The sequence below is a fragment of the Microcaecilia unicolor genome, chromosome 4 (assembly GCF_901765095.1).
Source record: "Microcaecilia unicolor chromosome 4, aMicUni1.1, whole genome shotgun sequence".
NCBI lineage: Eukaryota > Metazoa > Chordata > Amphibia > Gymnophiona > Siphonopidae > Microcaecilia > Microcaecilia unicolor.
The window spans coordinates 204,822,458-204,843,247 of record NC_044034.1 but is presented as its reverse complement, the minus strand read 5'-3'; the positions used below and the strand labels follow the sequence as shown (position 1 = coordinate 204,843,247).

At 42.2% G+C, this 20,790-nt stretch overlaps 1 protein-coding gene across 1 annotated transcript in view; it reads left to right on the top strand.

Annotated features, from left to right (window-relative positions):
* LOC115468000 (PRKC apoptosis WT1 regulator protein-like) overlaps positions 1–20,790 on the top strand; it is a 49,546-nt gene that overhangs the window by 10,298 nt on the left and 18,458 nt on the right. The window contains 3 exon segments of the mRNA XM_030199511.1: positions 4,685–4,858; positions 18,010–18,035; positions 19,789–19,927. Coding sequence (XP_030055371.1) covers positions 4,685–4,858; positions 18,010–18,035; positions 19,789–19,927 — 339 coding nt within the window.

Genomic DNA, 20,790 nt, shown 5'->3' with positions numbered 1-20,790 from the left:
CGTGTGGCGAGACAGAGATCTTCTGGTACCAATAAATGCAGTCCAAGATAGATATAGAAAATGTTCCCATCATTTTGAGTGCCACAGAGTAGATCAAAAAGAATTTCTAAACACACCTGAATAGGTTGCCTATACATGTTACATTGTATAAACTCCAGAGGGCATGATGCAAGTTTTATAGCGAGCGTTAGCAGTAAATTTGATCATACTCTGGCTTTGGAGTCAGGATCATTCCTGTCATGGTATGTACAAAGCTAGCTTATTTGTAGAAATTGCCCCCAGAAAAATCAGTGCTGTGAGAGGAGAGGGGAAAGTAGGATGGTAAGAGTCCTAATCACCTTTCCCCACCTTCTGCTAGTTTCTAAGGCTGGTGCTAGAAGCACTGTAGCTCAGAGCAGAAGCAGCCTCCCCCAGCTTCCTGCTGCCTCGGTCACTGTTCCAGTGCTTCCCCTATTCTCAGCCTAACTGTCAGGACTACATGATCCAGCTCCTGCTTCTGTCTGCCAGCCAGGGTTTTAGGAAGGATAAGACTCCCCAACAGCAGTGGCGTAGCAAAGGGTGGGCTGGGGTGGGCCCAGGCCCACCCACTTTAGGTTCAGGCCCACCAAGTAGCAGCACACCTATAATGTGGCTGGCAGGGGCCCCAAGCCCCACCAGCCAAAAACTCCCAACAACTGTTTGCTGCCGGTGAAAATCTGCTATTTAAAAGGTATATGGGGGAGAGGGGATGTTTGAAAGACCATATGGCATGCAGGCGAGAGAAGGAGAAACCAAATCACTTGTAGGACAAGGCGGAGTTCTGCCCACCCACCTTGGGTCCAGGCCCACCCAAACTTGGGTGTCTGGCTACGCCCCTGCCCAACAGGCTTATTTTCGAAAGAGAAGGACGCCCATCTTTTGACACAAATCGGAAGATGGGTGTCCTTCTCACAGGGTCGCCCAAATTGGCATAATCGAAAGCCGATTTTGGGCGTCCCCAACTGCTTTCTGTCGCAGGGATGACCAAAGTTCCTTGGGGTGTGTTGGAAGAGTAGCGAAGGCGGGACGGGCGTGCCTAACATGTGGGTGTCCTCGACCCATAATGGGAAAAAAAGGGCATCCCTGATGAGCATTTGGATGACTTTACCTGGTCCAGTTTTTCTTATGACCAAGGCACAAAAAGGTGCCCGAACTGACCAGATGACCACCGAAGGGAATCGGGCATGACCTCCCCTTACTCCCCCAGTGGTCATTAACCCCCTCCCACCCTCAAAACACAACTTTAAAAATATTTTGTGCCAGCCTCAAATGTCATACTCAGGTCCATCACAGATGTTTTAGTGGGTGCAATGCACTTCAGGCAGGCGGACCCAGGCCCATCCCCCCTCTACCTGTTACATTTGTGGTGGTAAATGTGAGCCCTCCAAAACCCACCACAAACCCACTGTATCCACATCTAGGTGCCCCCTTCACTCGTAAGGGCTATGGTAGTGAAGTACAGTTGTGGATAGTGGTGTTTTTTTTTGGGGGGGGGGGGTTGGGGGCTCAGCACACAAGGTAAGGGAGCTATGTACCTGGGAGCTTTTTATGAAGTCCACTGCAGTGCCCCCTAGGGTGCTCGGTTGGTGTCCTGGCATGTCAGGGGGACCAGTGCACTACGAATGCTGGCTCCTCCCATGACCAAAGGACTTGCATTTGGTCGTTTCTGAGATGGGCGTCCTTAGTTTACATTATCACCAAAAATCAGAAACGACCAAATCTAAGGATGACCATCTCTAGGGACGACCTAAATGTCAAGATTTGGGCATCCCTGACCGTATTATCGTTTTCCTGAAGGCGTTCTCGCAGGACGTCCCGGTGAAGGGGTGGGGAAACCAGTATTATCGAAACAAGATGGGTGTCCATTTTTCATTTCGATAATACGGTCGGGGACGCCCAAATCTCAACATTTAGGTCGACCTTAGAGATGGTCATCCCCGTTTTTCGGCCATAATGGAAACGGAGGACGCCCATCTCAAAAACGACCAAATCCAACTCATTTGGTTGTGGGAGGAGCCAGCATTCGAAGTGCACTGGTCCCCCTGACATGCCAGGACACCAACCGGGTGTCTAACTGACTAACTGATGCACTAACTGAACAGAAAAAAACCTTCCCTTACCGATCCCTTAGCGATTCGGAAAGGAACGGGCATGCATGAAGGAAATTGCATGCAAATGAGCTGCTCACTGTTAGTTCATTTGCACACAATTTCCTTCCTAAGGAGGGGAAGCCAGTGTAGAGCAGCCAAGCATAATGTTTGGCTGCTCTGTGCATGCCAAAGACGGCTTCATACATGCAGACAAGATGCATGTATAATAGCTGTCTACAACCTTAAATAAATTGCCATCTACAACCTTAGAAAAATACAAGTCCTGGTGAAAACATCCAAGTGCTCATCAGGGATGTCTTTTTTTTTTTTTTTTTTTAGAGTATGGGTGAAGGACGTCCTTTGCTATGTCTCCGTCCCATATGTGGATGTTTCTGTGAGAAGGACACCCCCTTCATTTATTTGGATTTTGGATCACAAGTACCAGCAGTGGGATTTGAACCGGCCACCTCTGGATTACAAGACCAGTGCTCTAACCACTAGGCCACTCCTCCACTCCCTTGAAATTTGGCTGTCCCTTTGGGGGGAGGGGGCAGTTCAGAACATCCAAGCCTTTGCTACGCCTCCGCTGACACACACATACCTCCCCTCCTAGGGACCTGCATACTGCTGCGATGGACCTGAGTATGATATTTCAGGCTGGCAAAAAAAGTTTTTAAAGTTTTTTTCAGGGTGGGAGGGGGTTAGTCACCACTTTGGGAGTCAGGAGAGGTCGTCCCCGATTCTCTTCGGTGGTCATCTGGTCAGTTTGCGCACATTTTTGAGGCTTGGTCGTAAGAAAAAAATGGACCAAGTAAAGTCGGCCAAGTGCTCGTCAAGGACGCCCTTCTTTTTTCCATTATTGCTCGAGGATGCCCATGTGTTAGGCACGCTCCAGTCCTGCTTTCGCTACACCTCTGACATGCCCCCAGGAACTTTGGTCGTCCCCGTGACGGAAAGCAGTTCGGCTTTCGATTATGCTGATTTGGGCGACCCTGAGAGAAGGACGCCCATCTCCCAATTTGTGTCGAAAGATGGGTGCCCTTCTCTTTTGAAAATAAGCCTGATGATGTCACTAAGGCATAGCAGATGTTCTAGGTGAGTTTGGTGTTATGAAATTTAAAGAGAGAATTTTGTTCAGAATGCAGAAAGTTGGATATTTTCAATTTTATTTTCAAACTGTATGGATTTAGCTGACTGAATTCTCTCATCGGGGAAGAGAGATCTCCATCACTCTCCACTCATACTGCTCCTTCTGTCTGGTTCTGCTTAACGTTTTGCCAGTCCTGTAAATTTTGGTGCTATAGGTGACTGGTTTGCCTAATGATAGGGCTGGCCTTGTGTGGTGGATCAGTTGATAGTATCTTTTGTGCATAGAAAATCTACATACTGAAGAACTGACATGTTGTTTTGGACCTTTGTTTGTGTGTGTGTTTGTGCTTGAATGCATGTGGTGGTACTCATCAGAATTTACGATAAGTGTCTTTAATTGTGGAATCTTGGGTCCCAGGATTTATCGTGGATGTTGTATTGCATAGAGCAGTGCTTCTCAAGCCTCTCCTGGGGGTATATCTAGCCAGTCAGATTTTCAGGATTACCACAATGAATATACAAGGGATAGATTTACATGCAGTGGACTTCTGGTATAAGCAAATATGTCTCGTAATTGTGACATTGCAACAGGAGAAAAATGAGAAGCACTGATATAGTGTATCACCATAGTGCCACAGGGAATGTACCTGGAGATTACTGGAAGTAAAAACTGACTGTATGTGGTTGACATGATGGCAAATTGCCAACTAGTCATTAGAATTTTGTTTTTATACCATCCTCTAATTAGAAAGAGGATGGTATAAAAGAAAACATAAGTAATCTCATGGATGTTGATGTGCTGAGTGGTGCTTAGATGGCGATTCCAGCTATGAGGAACTAAGGCCAGTGCTGGGCAGACTTCTAAGCTCTGTGACCTGTGTATGGCAAAGATAGATCAGGATGGGCTGGGGAAGGTTTCAATGGCAACTCCTGTAGTTGGGATGGGATGCCAGTGCTGGACAGACTTAGAACATAAGAATAGCCATACTGGGTCAGACCAATGGTCCATCTAGCCCAGTATCCTGCTCCCAACAAGTCTGTGTCCCAAAAATGGCAAAGAAAGATCAGGATCAAGTATACAAACTTTTTCTACATTCATTGTTGGTTTATTTAATAATGAATTGATATGGAATGTGACTGTTGAGCAGATTAGATGGACCGTTCAGGTCTTTATCTGCTGTCATCTACTATGTTACCATGAGTAAGACATTAACAGTAAAAATCTCTATTTATCAAACTGACTCTGGTCTTATCTGAGAGTTAAAGACTGATACTCATGACATGTCCTAAACAGAAAAAGATTGGTTTCTCCTATTAGATTCAGTCCACGACATCTTGAGTTCCATTTATGTGTGTGACTGTCATCAGCTAATGCAATGGACTTGGGCTGCAAGAAGGCTGAATTTGGGACAGTACAAGGAGTCTATACAGGTTGCACAGGACCATTCTTTCCCCCTGTTTTCCTGGAATTTCTTGTGTGTTTTTAGAGTTTTGATGACATCGAAGGCCTTCCACCTATAGAGCCAAGTAGCAATATCTGGAAGAAAGATAGCCAGGAGCAGGCTCACACAACAAAGGTGACCAGCACATGGCGAGCTGATGCTCAGGAGCAAGCTCACAAGGTTGGCACAGGTGGCATCAGCAGGAGGACTGAGGAGCAGGTAGGTTTGAGAAAATAATAGAATATTAAATGTATTGATTTTCAGCAAAGCTATATGCTTGTATGGTAGAATTCCAATTGTACAAGAGATTTGTGTTTGGAGTTGTTCTCGACTCCTTTAGGTGCAGAGTTCTGTCCATTGGAAGATACTTCCTCATTTGGCATGAAAGAGAATATTTGCTTTTTTGTACATTAGTGAAGGCTTATTCATTTTCTTTGCTTATTCTGAGTGATGGAGTATTTTATTTACATGATTATTATTTATTAATAGATTTTTTCCTATGTTAATGTGTTTAATGATATATAGTTTGTGTATGGTATTGTGTATGTTTTTTGTAAATCGCTTAGGAATGAAATGATGAGCAGGTATAAATTTTAATAATAAATTTAAAATAATATATAGACATTGCAACATTGTTACTCGGTATGTATATATTTATTGATTGATTCATTAACCACCTTTATGAAGAGATTCACCCAAAGCGGGTATGCTATAATTATGTCACTGAGTTGTATGACTTCAATAGGACATTCACCTGTTACATGGACAAAATACAACACATCTCTACCATCATAGAAACAGAGAAAAATGAAGGTAGATAAAGACTATCCACCCATGCCATCTACCACCATCCCTTCCTCTCCCTTAGAGATCCTATGTTCTTGTCCCAAGCTTTCTTGAATTCAGGAGGTTGTTCCACACACTTGCTACCCTTTCTGTGAAGACGTATTTCCTCATGTTACTCCTGTTTGTCTCCTTTCACCTTCATCCTGTGTTCCCTCATTCCAGATCTTCCTTTCAATTGAAAGAGACTCGCCTCCTGTGCATTTATGTCATAGAGATATTTAAATATTTCTATCATATCTCTACTCTTCTGCCTGTCTTCCAAAGTATATATCAGACTCAATTGCAGGAACCCTACATCTAGCCAAGTTGGGTATTTTGTTCTTGCTAACTTTGTTGGAAAGTGCACACTCATGAGGACAACTTAAAAAAAAAGTATATATGTGAAACACTTGTGTGCACTTTTTACTTACAGACCTCACATGTTTACAGGAAAATATGTATATAAATCTAAACTTCCTATTTGCGTGGGTGCTTTTTCCATTAAAACTTATGTGCACATTTCTGGACATCCAAAAACATGTAAGTTCAGTATGTTCCAACCTTGCTCCCAGAAATTCTTCCCTGATACACACATACAAACTTTGCCCTCTTAGTGTGACACAGTGGCTCACAGAGCTGTTAACTTAACCAGTTACAGGAGGGAGACTTTTTAACTAGTCCTGGTTTTAAACTTACCAGTAAGTATCTGTAGTTATTATGTAAATAGCTTTGGTTGTACCACAGAATTTAATAAATTTAGAAATCCCAAAGCAGCATGGTATTAGTAGTCCCTGATTCTACCTATTGAAATCGGTGGTGCAGGTCCCATAGTGTATCAGGATGAGGTTGGCAGAAATCCAGGACTGGCCTAAAATCTCTCTCCTGGAACCTAGTAACTAGGAAACTCTGAGCTCATTTCCTCTTCCTCTAGAAGCCTACAACAACCCCCCTCTTTTTACTCTTCCCTGTTCTGTAACTATAAGCTTATAATACTGGTGGCAGTAGCAGGTTGTAAGTGCCCATTGCTCACCCATGTCCTGCCTCTTGTACGGAAGCCAGGAAGGGATGGGCTGCTACCATTGCCAGTCCCTGGACATGCCCTTACTTTAGTAAACATGTTTACAAGGCAGGGACATTGGGGGAAGATGGTTATTGGGGATAGCCACCACCAGTCCTAACTTTGTTTAGGTGATGGGGTCTGGGTTCCCTGCCACCCGCATGACTCCTGGGCTCCTGCTGCCTCTTCTCTGTATTTTTTTTTAATTTACAAGAAGTCTTTATTTGAAATTCAGAATAAACAACATACAGTATTTTTAAAACCTTTTTATTTATAGAGAATTTTTACAAGAATATACAAGTAATACACTTGATACAGAAAATAGGAAGAGATTAGTACAGAATGAATATAAAAAGAAGGAAAGGAATCCATAACAAAAATAAACTACTAATCTCATTATTCCCTCAGTCCCCAATCAAAAAAGACCCCAGAAAACTAGAAGGAAATACATGAAATAAAGTAGTTAAACCACCCCACAGAAGGAAAGGATACCAAGAAGACCTATTATAGCCTGTAGGCGACAACTGTTCAAATGCTATCTAGCTAGGAGTTACTAATTGGATATGGCATTTATTATCTAGAAAAGATTGCAATTGTTTAGGGTCATAAAAAGCATATCTTACAGTCAAACTTCACTCAGCATGCCCCTTCTGTGTGTTTATCCAGCTACTCAGCATGCAGATGTATATGTGAGCAGACAGACAAAAGGAAGAAGGTACTCTTGCTTGTGAAATGTACCTATAACTGGAGAGGAATGGAGACATTTTATTAGGCTGTTTTGACAAAATATAGCATTATAAAGCAGAGGTTCTCAACGGAGTCCTCAGACACACACAGACAATCAGGTTTTCAGAAACTCACCGTGAATATGCATGAGATAAATTTGCATGCATATTCATTGTGGGTATCTTGAAAACCTGGCTGACTAGGTGTGTCACAAGGACTGGTTGAAAATCACTGTTATAAAGTGTGGGGTTAATTGTCAATGCTAGTTAACCAGCTTGGAGAAGCTCTACCTGATTAACAAGTGCTGACTGGATCCCAACAGGATAGTCAGTGGCAATTTTGGCCACTGCAGGTCTGAGGCAGCTTGTAAGAGGACCCACTCATTGTGGAGGTAACTTGTTGGACCTGATTTTATTACAGAGGGCCAGAAAGTGGTGTTGAAGTATGAGGCTGGTGCTATTGGGATTTTGAGGAGGGGAAGGATGTCAGTTTAGAGGGAGGATATGGAAGGAGGTTAGGAGAAATATTGATCAGGAGTTGTGGAAGGCAAAAGATTTGGAGGGTGAGTGTATTGTTCAGGGTTCTCAGTTGAGGACTAGTACTCAGGCTGGTGTGAAATGATGTGGAGTGTCTTGGATGAGATAGCCCTGTCCCATTTTGTGTTGGTTAGAGAAAGTTATTGTAAGGGATGGTATATTCCAGAATTGTATGAGTTGAGATAAAAGGTGATAGGGCTAGAGTGGGTTTGGAAAAGGACAAGATTGGAAAGAGAGAGGAAAAACTGTCAGGCTGTGGTTAATGTATATTTAAAAGCCCTGCAAAGTTTTAAGAGGGAATATTTTGCCAGGCACATTGAGGAAGTTTGAACAAACTATGGCATCTATATCGTACAGTGCAAACATTATTGAGAGAAGGTAATAGGGGACTGGGGAGTGAGTCTCAATGGATCAGGTAGTATTTTTTTTTTTTTTGCAGAATGTGGGTTGATCTGAAATTCAGGCTCCCTATAGGAAGGTGGATGGGGCAGGCTAGTGAACAATCTGTTCATGAGAGATTGGACCAAAATGATAAAGGGGATGGAACTCTTCTTATATAAGGAAAGGCTAAAGAGGTTAGGACTCTTCAGTTTGGAAAAGAGACGGCTGAGGGAAGATATGATTGAGGTCTACAAAATCCTGAGTGGTGTAGAATGATAGAAGTAAATCAATTTTTTACTCTTTCAAAAAGTACAATGACTAGGGGACACTCAATGAAGTTATACAGAAATACTTTTAAAACAAATAGGAGGAAATATTTTTTCACTGAGCAAACAGTTAAGCTCTGGAACTTGTTGCCAGAGGATGTGGCAACAGTGGTTAGCGTATCTTCTGGGTTTAATAAAAGGTCTGGACAAGTTCCTGGAGGAAAAGTCTATAGTCTGCTATTGAGATAGATATGGGGAAGCCATTGCTTGCCCTGGGATTGGTAGCATGGAATGTTGCTACTATTGGGTTTCTGCCAGGTACTTGCGACCTGGATTGGCCACTGTTGGAAACAGGATACTGGGCTAGATTGGCCATTGGTCTGACCCGGTATGGCTATTCTTATGTTCTTATGTAGAGGTTTTAATACAGAGGGTGGACCTTGTGCTGTTGAATGCTTAAATGTACCTTTTCTTGTAGGATTTGAGCTTCTGCTGGTGTTTCTGTCCACAGTGCCATCCTGAGCCCACCCTTCCTCTGATTGAGCAGGTGCACGCTGCTACATTTTTCACCTTTGAATCCACGGGTCTCCTACCCACGATGGCTCTTTCTCCTGGCAGTTACTCATGGTCTTTTACTGACATCTACTCTCTTTTAGTCGGGTTCCACTTTGGAATCAGATGCTCTTCTTCTCAGCCCTCCTATTCCTGATATTTAGGGACATCGTTATGCTCCTCCGCAGCGTAGGCATCATATTCCTCCACTTGTTTACCCGGTTCCCTTACTGTCCGACTCTAAACATTTATACCAGAGCCTTTCTGTCAGACTTCTGAACTGTAGGTCATTATGGTCCAAGTCATTTCTAATTCGTGATCAAATCACACATGCAAGATGCTCCATCATCTGTCTTACCAAAACCTGGGTCAGAACAGGTGAGGAGTCTCATGTTTCAAGTTTATTTATTTCTTGATATACCACCTAAGAGCATTCTATCTAGGCAGTGCTAATTATAATAAAATAATATAGAAAGGAACTACAAATTTGATAGGAAAGAGATAGAAAGGAAATAAAGAAGAAAGAGAGAGGGTAAAAAAGAAGGTATAATATAAAGCTCAAACATTGCATCAGCAATGGCTGGTATTTGACCTTTGAGAGGGACTTGTACTTTTGGGACTACTGATTCTGGTAGGCATCTTGAAATAAAAAGGTTTTTGATTCCTTGAATGGTTTCTAAAGGTATTACATGAAAGAAGGGAGTCGTCAATCGAGTTTGTTGAGATCAAAAAGTGAGAAAGATATAATGGTTGTGCTGAATGGTGAATTTTATAGGTAAGAACTAGGAACTTGTATGTTATTCTGTGAACATCTGGTAACTAGTGTTCCTGTTGTAAGACCGGGGTAACACAGTCATATTTCCGAGAGCTGGTAATTAATTTGACTGCTAGATATTGCACAAACTATAGTTGTCGAATGTCTGTAGTTGAGTTTAGTAATAACGAATGCATGGGTTAATACTTGTAAGCTTCTTATGTAAATAGATGTCAAACGGTGGAGAGCATATGAAGTTTATAAAAACAAGAACAGATAATATGAGAGATTTGCGGTCTGAAAATCAAATTCTGATCCAGGACGACTCCTAAGTCTTTAACAATAGATTGAGGAACAACTATGGATTCTGCAGTACAAACTGGAACTGTTAGTTTGGGATCTCCTTTCCAAGAAAATATTACTCGTGTTTTTTCAGGATTAAGTTTGTTTGTTTGATGAAAACCAATCCACTGCTAGTTTATTATTTAGTGTTGTAATATCTTTAATTGAGTTATGATTGAAAGCACTGAGAATTTGTATGTCATTTGCACAGACACAGGGAGTCAAGTTGAGTGACTGAATAAGCGTCAGTAAGGGAGACATAAAGATATTGAAAAGTGTAGGTGCGAGTATTGATCCCTGTGGTATCCCACAGGGAAGCCTATATGAGTACGAGTGTGCTTCCTAGCAAAGAATGGTGTTTGTCCGCCTCTCTCCCTGAGGGCTATTTTGTCACTCAATCCTGTGTCTTGAGACAAGGGGGTTGGCTTAGCAATCATTTTTGACTCCAGTCTTAGAGTCACTGAATTGTCACCTCCATTTTCTTATCCTGAACTCCTGCTTGTTAAATTGGATACGCCTATCCCTATGCATATACTTTCATTTTTATTGTCCCCCTGCTCTTCCCTTGGAATGCTGGGATTCATGTCTTCAAGCTATCACAGATGCATTGAGTCAATTTCCTAATCTGTTAATCCTAGGTGATTTTAATGTCCTACAAACAGGTGGGAAAATGTGGGATACAAATGTAACAAAATAAATAAATAAAATGTTGATGACCCCAAATCTCACAGAGTTAAGACCTTTCTCAAGTTCATCGCTGACCTAAGTCTCTGCCAGTGGATCTCTTTTCCCTCCCATACTGTAGGCCATGTCTTAGATCTAGTTCTCACCTTGCAAGACTCAATGATCTCCCCGTTCTCCTTTTCATTGACCTCTCTCTCCTGGCCTGACCACTTTCTCATTCTCTTTCAGCTTAATTTTCCCCATGTACTGTACCTTTTACACAATCACCTGGCATCGAGCAGTGGTGCAGGAAACTATCTCAAATTGATCCCCATACCTTCTTACCTTCACTCTTCTTAGTCTCAGCTGACTTCTCTTCCAAATTGATTAATGACCAGACTACCCTTTGGCATTCTACTAACAACTGACTAACCCAAATAGAACGCTGTCCAACTAAGCCCCCACAACCGAGACTCTCTCACAGTTTTTTGTTGACAAAATTGACAACCTAACGAAATCCTTCTCTTCACAGGCCGTATGGCCATGTCCAACCATAGGCTGCCCTATTACCCTCACCAAATCCATAGTCCTGTATCAGTCTGGTGTTACAAATTGGTCTTGTTTTCAAATCCAATCCCTTGTCTCTCTGAAAAAACTTATGACTAGCATGAATACTACCTACTGCCATTGTGACACCTTACCTTCCTCTTGGTTAAAAGTCCCAGAACTGGACCTGCTTCCTTCATTATTATCGATCACTAATCTCAGTCTTATTACTGGTCAATTCCCAGATCTATGGAAACCAGCCACAGTTCATCCCATTCTTCCCTAGACCCCTTAATTCCTAACCCACTACCGTCCCATCTGTGTTCCTTCAACTGTCATCTTTCTCAGAAAAGGTTTTAGCATTACACCCCCGTCAGTCCGGATTTCGTCCACATTTCAGCACTGAGCTAGTCATGGTAACTCTCCTCAGTGAAATACATTCCCATCTTGATCAGCCTAAAATTGTCCTGGCAGTCTCATTGGATCTCTCAGCAGTATTTGACCTTATTGACCACTCTCTCCTGCTTTCTTGCCTATCTACTCTAGGGATTTCTGGCACAGTATACTCATGGTTTGCTTCCCTTCTCTCTAATAGTTCTTTTCATGTTGTGACTCCCACTTCCATCTCAGAAAAATGAAATTTAAGTTGTGGTGTTCCCCAAGGATCAATCCTTTCCCCTTTTATTGTTCTACCTTTTTCTGAGTCCACTTGCAGCTCTTATACAATCTAGTGGCATCTCTGCTTATTTTTATGCAGATGATATCCTTCTCATATATCCCTCCTCCTCTTTCTCTCTGTCTACCAACCCCCTCCAAAGATGTCTCAACCTAGTCTCCACTTGGCTATCAGACCACAAACTAGTGCTGAATAAAGAAAAGAGAGTTGCATGCTAGTTTTCAGGAACCCTTTCACCACCCTCTTCCGCCATCAATCTTTTTGGTACCCTAATCACTCCAGTTACAAACTGTAGGTATCTAGGAATTATGTTTGACTCTTCATTAACTTTCCTACCTCAAATTTCACATCTTACCAGGGCTAGCTTTTTCGTGTTTCATCAAGTTCGAATCATCCAACACTTTTTTAGCCATGACACTCTTCATGCCTTGGTTCTTTCTCTTTTCATGATCTGTTTAGATTATTACAATATTGTTTATGCTGGTCCTCCACACTCTTCCTTAAAGAAACTTCAATCCCTCCAAAACACAGCTATTTGCCTTCTCTGTCATGCTCGCTGTTCTGACCATATCATTTCTTCACTCAACGTGCAATTAAACTCTGGAATTCGTTGCCAGAGAATGTGGTAAAGGCGGTTAACTTAGTTTAAAAAAGGTTTAGGCGGCTTCCTAAAGGAAAAGTCCATAGACCGTTATTAAATGGACGGGGAAAATCCACTATTTCTGGGATAAGCAATATAAAATGTTTTGTACATATTTGCGATCTTGCCGGGTATTTGTGACCTGGATTGGCCACTGTTGGAAACAGGATGCTGGGCTTGATGGACCTTTCCCAGTATGGCAATACTTATGTACTTATCTGTTGAAAGCACATCACTGGTTAGTGGTTGAACAACAGATAATTCACGAATTAGCTACCCTAACAATTAATACTTCCTGACATTTTTCTTGAGTCTGCCCCCCTTCAATCTCATTTCATGTCCTCTCGTTCTACTGCCTTCACATCTCCGGAAAAGGTTTGTTTGCGGATTAATACCTTTCAAATATTTGAACATCTGTATCATATCACCCCTGTTTCTCCTTTCCTCCAGAGTATACATGTTTAGTTCAGCAAGTCTCTCCTCATACGTCTTGTAATGCAAATCCCATACCATTCTCATAGCTTTTCTTTGCACCACTTCAATTCTTTTTACATCCTTAGCAAGATACGGCCTCCAAAACTGAACACAATTGGGGCCTCACCAATGACTTATACGGGGCATCAACACCCCCTTTCTTCTGCTGGTCACACCTCTCTCTATTGGTTTAGTTCCCCCTCTCCAGCCTAACAACCTTCTAGCTACGGTCACCGCCATGTCACACTGTTTCGTTACCTTTAAATCTTCAGATACTATCACCCCAAGATCCCTCTCCTCATCCGTACCTATCAGACTCTCCCTGCCTAACACATACGTCTCCCGTGGATTTCTATTCCCTAAGTGCATCACTTTGCATTTCTTCGCATTGAATTTTAATTGCCAAACCTTAGACCATTCTTCTAGCTTCCTCAGATCCTTCTTCATGTTTTTTACTCCCTCCCGGGTGTCCACTCTGTTACAGATCTTAGTATCATCCGCAAATAGGCAAACTTTACCTTCTAACTCTTCGGCAATGTCACTCACAAATATATTGAACAGAATCGGCCCAAGCACCGATCCCTGAGGCACTCCACTACTCACCTTTCCCTCCTCCTCCGAGGGTAGTGGTGTACAGTTGTGGGGAGTGGGGTTTGGGGGAGCTCAGCACCCAAGGTAAGGGAGCTTATACACCTGAGAGCAATTTCTGAAGTCCACTGCAGTGCCCCCTAAGGTGCCTGGTTGGTGTCTTGGCATGTCAGGGGAACCAGTGCACTACGAATTTTGGCTCCTCCCATGACCAAAGGGCTTGGGTTTGGTAATTTCTGAGATGGGCGTCCTCGGTTTACCTTATCGCCGAAAACCGGGGATGACCATCTCTAAGGACAACCATCTCTAAGGTTGACCTAAATTTTGTGATTTGGGCATCCCCGAACGTATTATCGAAACGAAAGATGGACGTCCATCTTCTTTCGATAATACAGGTTTCCCCGCCCCTTTGCCGGGACGTCCTGTGAAGATGTGCTCAGGAAAACTTGGGCACCCCTTTCGATTATGCCCCTCCACGTTTCCTAACCTTAGCAGCTGATCCTTTTAGTTTCTTTTTAACCATTTTCCTCATTTTATTATAGTCACCCTTTCAAAAATTAAATGCAGCTACAGTAGATTTCCATTGCGGGCTCATCCCAGTTAGTAACTCAAACTTGATCATGGTATGATCACTGTTTCCCAGAAGGCCCAACATTGCCAGCTCTCGCACTATGCTCTGCACGCCACCAAGGACCAGATTCAAAATGACTCACCCTCTCATTGGCTCCTGGACCAGTTGCTCCAAGAAGCAGATGTTTATTACATCTAGAAATTTTATCTCCCTGGCACTCCCTGATGTAACATTTATCCAGTCAATATTGGGGTAATTGAAATCACCCATTATTATAGCATTGCTCAATTTACTAGCTTACCTAATCTCAGTAAACATTTCTTCATCTGTCTGTTCATTCTGTTCCGGCAGACGGTAGTACAGCCCTACAAGAATACTCCTTCCCTTCACACATGGAATTTCTATCCATAATGATTCCACGCCACTATCTGTTTCATGTGAATGTTGATTTTATTTGACTCAGTTCCCTCTTTAACATATAGCGCAACCCCCCTCCAATTTGATCCTCTCTATCATTGTGATACAATTTTTACCCTATTAACATTGTGTCCCATTGATTGTCCTCTTTCCACCAAGTCTCTGAGATACCTATTATATCTACCTCATCATTTAGTGCTATATACTCTAACTCTCCCATAATTTTTTTTAGGCTTCTAGCATTTATATACAGGCACTTCAAACTGTGTTTTTTTCCTTTGATCTACAAGCTACTTAGAAGGGGATAATGTGCATCCTTTATCCTGCTCTCTCATTAAGCACACCTGGCTTACTTCAGCATTGTTGAAACCTTTGTATTGTGATTCCATAAATGTTCTGTTTCAATAGTATCCTTGAAGGATACTCCACACCAAACCATGTGCTCCTGCATGACTTTCTGCTCCCTCCCCCCTCCATTCTAGTTTAAAATCTATTGAATCTATTGAAAAGAGAGCTGCAAGTCTCATAATGCATCAGGATAAGGTTGTCAGAAATCCAGGGCAGGTGTAAAATCTCTGTCCTGGAAATGGGTATCTTGGAAGCTCTGATACTGAGTTGCACTGTTCTTGGGACAGTGCATAGGCTGAAGAGGAAAAGCATGTGTACAGAATGCATTTTCAAATGTGTGTGTACATTTTTCAAGTAGAATTCTACTGGCACAGAAGAAGATGTAAGCAATGGCATAAGAACATAAGAATAGCCATACTGGGTCAGACCAATGGTCCATCTAGCCCGGTATCCTGTTTTCCAACAGTGGCCAATCCAGGCAGTGGCGTCCCTAGGGGGGCTGACACCCGGGGCAGATCGCTGATGTGCCCTGCCCCCCCGGGTGCAGCGCGACCCCCCCCCCCCAGCGAAAGGACACCCCCCCCGGGTGCACACCGCTGGGGGGGGGGGGGGGTGCCGTGCGCCTGTCCGCTTCTTTCGTTTCCATGCTCCCTCTGCCCCGGAACAGGAAGTAACCTGTTCCGGGGCAGAGGGAGCACAGAACGAACATAGCGGACAGGCATGCGGCACCCCCCCAGCGGCGTGCACCTGGGGCAGACCACACCCACCGCCCCCCCCCCTAGGAACACCACTGAATCCAGGCCACAAGTACCTGTCAGTACTCTACGTTCACATAAATTGTGAAAGTGTAAGTTTCTTATACTTTTCCTTTGAATGTCAGTGCAAATGACACAAATAAAAAAGACACATTACAGTGACTTTACACTAATGTGGGCAGTTTGAAACTTGCCCTCATCATGACTAAATTGTCAGACATCATTCTGCATGAGATAATAATAAGCTGCTTAAAACGTGCATGGTAATTAATTACTAAGGAATGTAACATAGCTGATTTATAAAATATTAGTTATCTGTGAGTCTACAGCAGGGGTTCTCAACCCAGTTCTCAGGACACTTAACAAGTTAGGTTTTCAAGATACCCACAATGAATATACATGAGATAGATCTGTATACACTACTCTCATTCTGTGTAAATCTATCTCATACATATTCATTATAGATATCCTGAAAGCCTGACTGACTAAATGTGTCCCGAGGATGGGTTGAGAACCCCTGGTCTACAAAGAAATGTAGCAGTTATTAGCCAGAACTCCTCAGAATCATGTTTCTAATTTCCAATTTGCTGCTTGTATGAAGTAACCCTCTTCTGCCACTAGAGGGAGTGCAAAACTTCACAAATCAGAGGGAAACAAAATAGAAGGGTGGAAAGCAAAAGATACCAAATCCCAAAACCCACGCTTCATAAATATGTATTCAATTGAATACTTCTGTTCTCATACATAAATAAAGGCCATATTTTTATAATGTCACAATGGACAATAGATGTCTTATATGTATAATCATCTCACAATTAAAATTTTTATGCAAAAATGTGTACTATTCCAAAACCCAACAGTGCAATATGAAACAACATTGGCTAAAAATACTTCTAACGCATTAATACACAACTATGAAAAACTTAACTTGCAGCTTGTAGAGTCCCCAGAGGGAGTGCAGTAGGACCCAATTAATTAACAGAGCATTCTAGATGTAAGATCTTGTTTCTGGTTCATTTATAGTAGAGGAGTGTGGTAGCCGTGTTAGTCCACTCTTAAGGTTATCAATAGAAATCAAACAAAATAAAACATGGAAAAGAAAATAAGATGATACCTTTTTTATTGGACATAACTTAATACATTTCTTGATTAGCTTTCGAAGGTTGCCCTTCTTCCTCAGATCGGAAATAAGCAAATGTGCTAGCTGACAGTGTATATAAGTGAAAACATTCAAGCATTACTATGACAGTCTGACAGGGTGGGAGGAGGGGGGTGGGTAGGAAGTATGCATGGGGACATCAAAGCATATCATTGATATTCTAACAGGATGGGTGTGGATAGGTGAGGGGTGGGGTGATCAACAGAGACATACAGCTTTATGGTTTATAATGGGCTAGGAACCCCAGATCCTTGTTAAGTCCTTTCTGTTGGGTGTTAAAATATTCAATCATTCTGACTTCAAAGGTCTTACGTTCTTGTATGGTTTTAAAGTTACCTTTCAGGATTCTCACTGTGAAGTCACTGGTACAGTGTCCTGGTCCTGTAAAATGTTGACCAACAGGCGTGGGAACCCTGCTGGCACCAGTATTGTTCATATGATGTCTATGTAAATTGAATCTTGTCTTAAGCATCTGGCCTGTTTCTCCAATATAGCATCCTTCGTTACATTTTTTACACTGAATGATATATACCACATTGGAAGATGAGCAAGTGAAAGATCCCTTTATGTTGAATATCTTTCCTTTGTGGATGACTTTGGGGTCCTGTGAAATATTTTGGCATAGTTTGCAACTGGATAAATTACAGGGAAGTGTGCCCTTCTGTTCCTTTTCAGTCTGTGATGGAAGTTTACTTCTGATTAGCTTGTGTTTTAAATTGGGTGGCTGTCGGAAGGCCAGTACTGGTGGGGATGGGAATATCTCTTTCAGTAATTCATCCTCCTGGAGTATAGGTTGTAGATCTCTTATGATTTTCCTCAGGGTTTGAACATCTGTTTCAAACCCTGGTGTGGTCTTTGGTATAGAAATAATTCCTATTTTTAGGGTACACAGAAACTGTACTGCAAACATTTGACATTTTCCACAGTTGGCTGCTAGAATGAGTGTTTCTTGCCAACTTTTTTTTTCTGGGATAATGATTTTAATTAATTACAGCTCTCTCTCTTCCCCCCCCCCCCCCCCCATTACTTTTCATTTTCTGCCTTTTTATACTTTCCATATTTTTATCCCTTATTTCTCTGTGCTTCCCTTCTAGGACCTGAAGAATGGTCTGCAGAACAGGTAATAAACTTTGTATTTTGCTTCAGCCCTGTGATGGGGCATTGTCAGGTCTGACAAAATGGGAACTGGAAAGTTATTGGAAATTGTTTAGATTTGTGGTGCAGCATTTAAGAAAAACAGATCAAAGGCATGGGAATTGACCCCTTCGGGCTAACCCAGCTCCCAGTGAGCTGTTGCTGACTCTTCACTGCCGAGTTTGCAGAGCTTTTCTGTGGCGCTACTGAGTGCATTAATGTCAGCCATTGTACTGTGACACACTAGGGGGCCCTTTTACTAAGCCACGGTACCGTTTTTATCTCACGGTAGAAATCAGCTGGTGGTAAACACTGAGATGACCATAAGAATATAATGGACGTCTTAGCATTTACTACCAGCTGATTTCTACTGTGAGCTAAAAACACTACCGCGGCTTAGTAAAAGACCCCCTAGGACTCCAAAACAAAAGTTTCATTAAAAATGTTAAAACTATAAGCAGTGAATAGGCTGTAAGTAATACAAAGCTAAGTCAAATGCACAGCAGTATACAATACTAGGCATTCAAGACCTGTCTTTTAGAGATGCTTAAATGTCCATCTCACTGGGCCTGATGGTATGTGTTTGGTAGGCTAGGGTTAGTATCATTGGGAGACTGAAGTCAAAGTTAAGAATTGTTTGCACTTATGGTCAGTACCAGGACCAGATGGGCATAGTGAATGGAAAAGATGGGAGATAAAAACATAAGACTAGCCATACTGAGTCAGATCAGTGGTTCATCTAATCTAATCTAATTTAATCTCATGCTTGATATACTGTTAAATTCCTCAGTGGGTCCAAAGCAGAGTATAATAAAATTACTCCAATATACAATTAAATAATCATACTTACAGAAACACAATCGGAATAAAAGAACTAAATTGTCTATACAACAATTAAAACAAAATATTCTTGGAATAAAAAAATTTCAAACTTTTACGGAATGAACAATAAAAAAAGCTTCCTGTTTTAGATCTAATGGCAATAAATTCTAATAATAGCCCAGTATACTGCTTCCAGCAGTGGCCAATTCAGGTCACAAGTACCTGGCAGAAACCCAATAGTAGAAAGATTTATGCTACTGATCCCATGGATAAGCAGTGGCTTCCCCATGTCTATCTCAATAGCCGACTATGGATGTTTCCTCCAGGAACTTGTCCAAACCTATTTTAAATCCAGATACACTAACCACTGATATCACATCCCAGTAGCTCATTGCTTAGCAGTGTGGCAGCTAGATAATAGGTTGACTGGCAGATGGCAAGACTATGTTCTTAGCTTACGTATTAGGCATGACTAGACAGTCATCTAGGACAGCTGCTTCTGGAGGGTGCGAAAGAGCAGCTACAGTCAAAGAAAAACAGTAGATCCTGACAGTCAGACAGGAGATTCTTTATGAGTAGGGAGGATGTGCAGTTTTCAAATAGCCTATTTACTTAGATTTTTTGGAAGGGGTGGTGTTTGGGTAATCATGATGTTTGTATGTATGGAGGGGGTGGGGGGGCATATGGTATAAAAGTTAATTGGAAGGGGCATGAGGCTAAAGGTTTGCCTAGGGTAGTCGATGACCTAGCGTAAAATACAGGTAAAATTTCAATCTTTGTTTTCTCAAATGCTAAGACACATGATCATTACTTTTTTGTGCTATAGACTACAATAAAGGAAATTGTATTTGAAACAGAATACAATGAAACTTGTGAAATAAAATCCTCTCTATAGATAATTATGTTCATTTCTGTAGTGAAATAGGGGGCTCAGACCACACTTTGGTGTCCAGGAAGCAGAGTGGAAACCAGTTGCAATCTCCACTGAATCAAGAGAAGGAGGTGAGAAGCAGTGATAAAGCACCCCAGGAGAGAAAACTGGACCAGCTGCAGAAGGTAATTAGGAGCCCATGTGGATAAAGCAGTCCCATTTATATCATAATGCCTCTAACTTCTGTATTCTTTCTATTGAGGCTGAAGTCATGGGAAAATAATGTTGTAGAGTCATGTATGTGTGTGGGGGAGAGGGGAATCGCTGAGTCAACATAGAGGTGGAGGATTCACTAGTTCTATACAGTGGGGGAAATAAGTATTTGATCCCTTGCTGATTTTGTAAGTTTGCCCACTGACAAAGACATGAGCAGCCCATAATTGAAGGGTAGGTTATTGGTAACAGTGAGAGATAGCACATCACAAATTAAATCCGGAAAATCACATTGTGGAAAGTATATGAATTTATTTGCATTCTGCAGAGGGAAATAAGTATTTAATCCCTCTGGCAAACAAGACCTAATACTTGGTGGCAAAACCCTTGTTGGCAAGCACAGCGGTCAGACGTCTTCTGTAGTTGATGATGAGGTTTGCACACATGTCAGGAGGAATTTTGGTCCACTCCTCTTTGCAGATCATCTCTAAATCATTAAGAGTTCTGGGCTGTCGCTTGGCAACTCGCAGCTTCAGCTCCCTCCATAAGTTTTCAATGGGATTAAGGTCTGGTGACTGGCTAGGCCACTCCATGACCCTAATGTGCTTCTTCCTGAGCCACTCCTTTGTTGCCTTGGCTGTATGTTTTGGGTCATTGTCGTGCTGGAAGACCCAGCCACGACCCATTTTTAAGGCCCTGGCGGAGGGAAGGAGGTTGTCACTCAGAATTGTACGGTACATGGCCCCATCCATTCTCCCATTGATGCGGTGAAGTAGTCCTGTGCCCTTAGCAGAGAAACATCCCCAAAACATAACATTTCCACCTCCATGCTTGA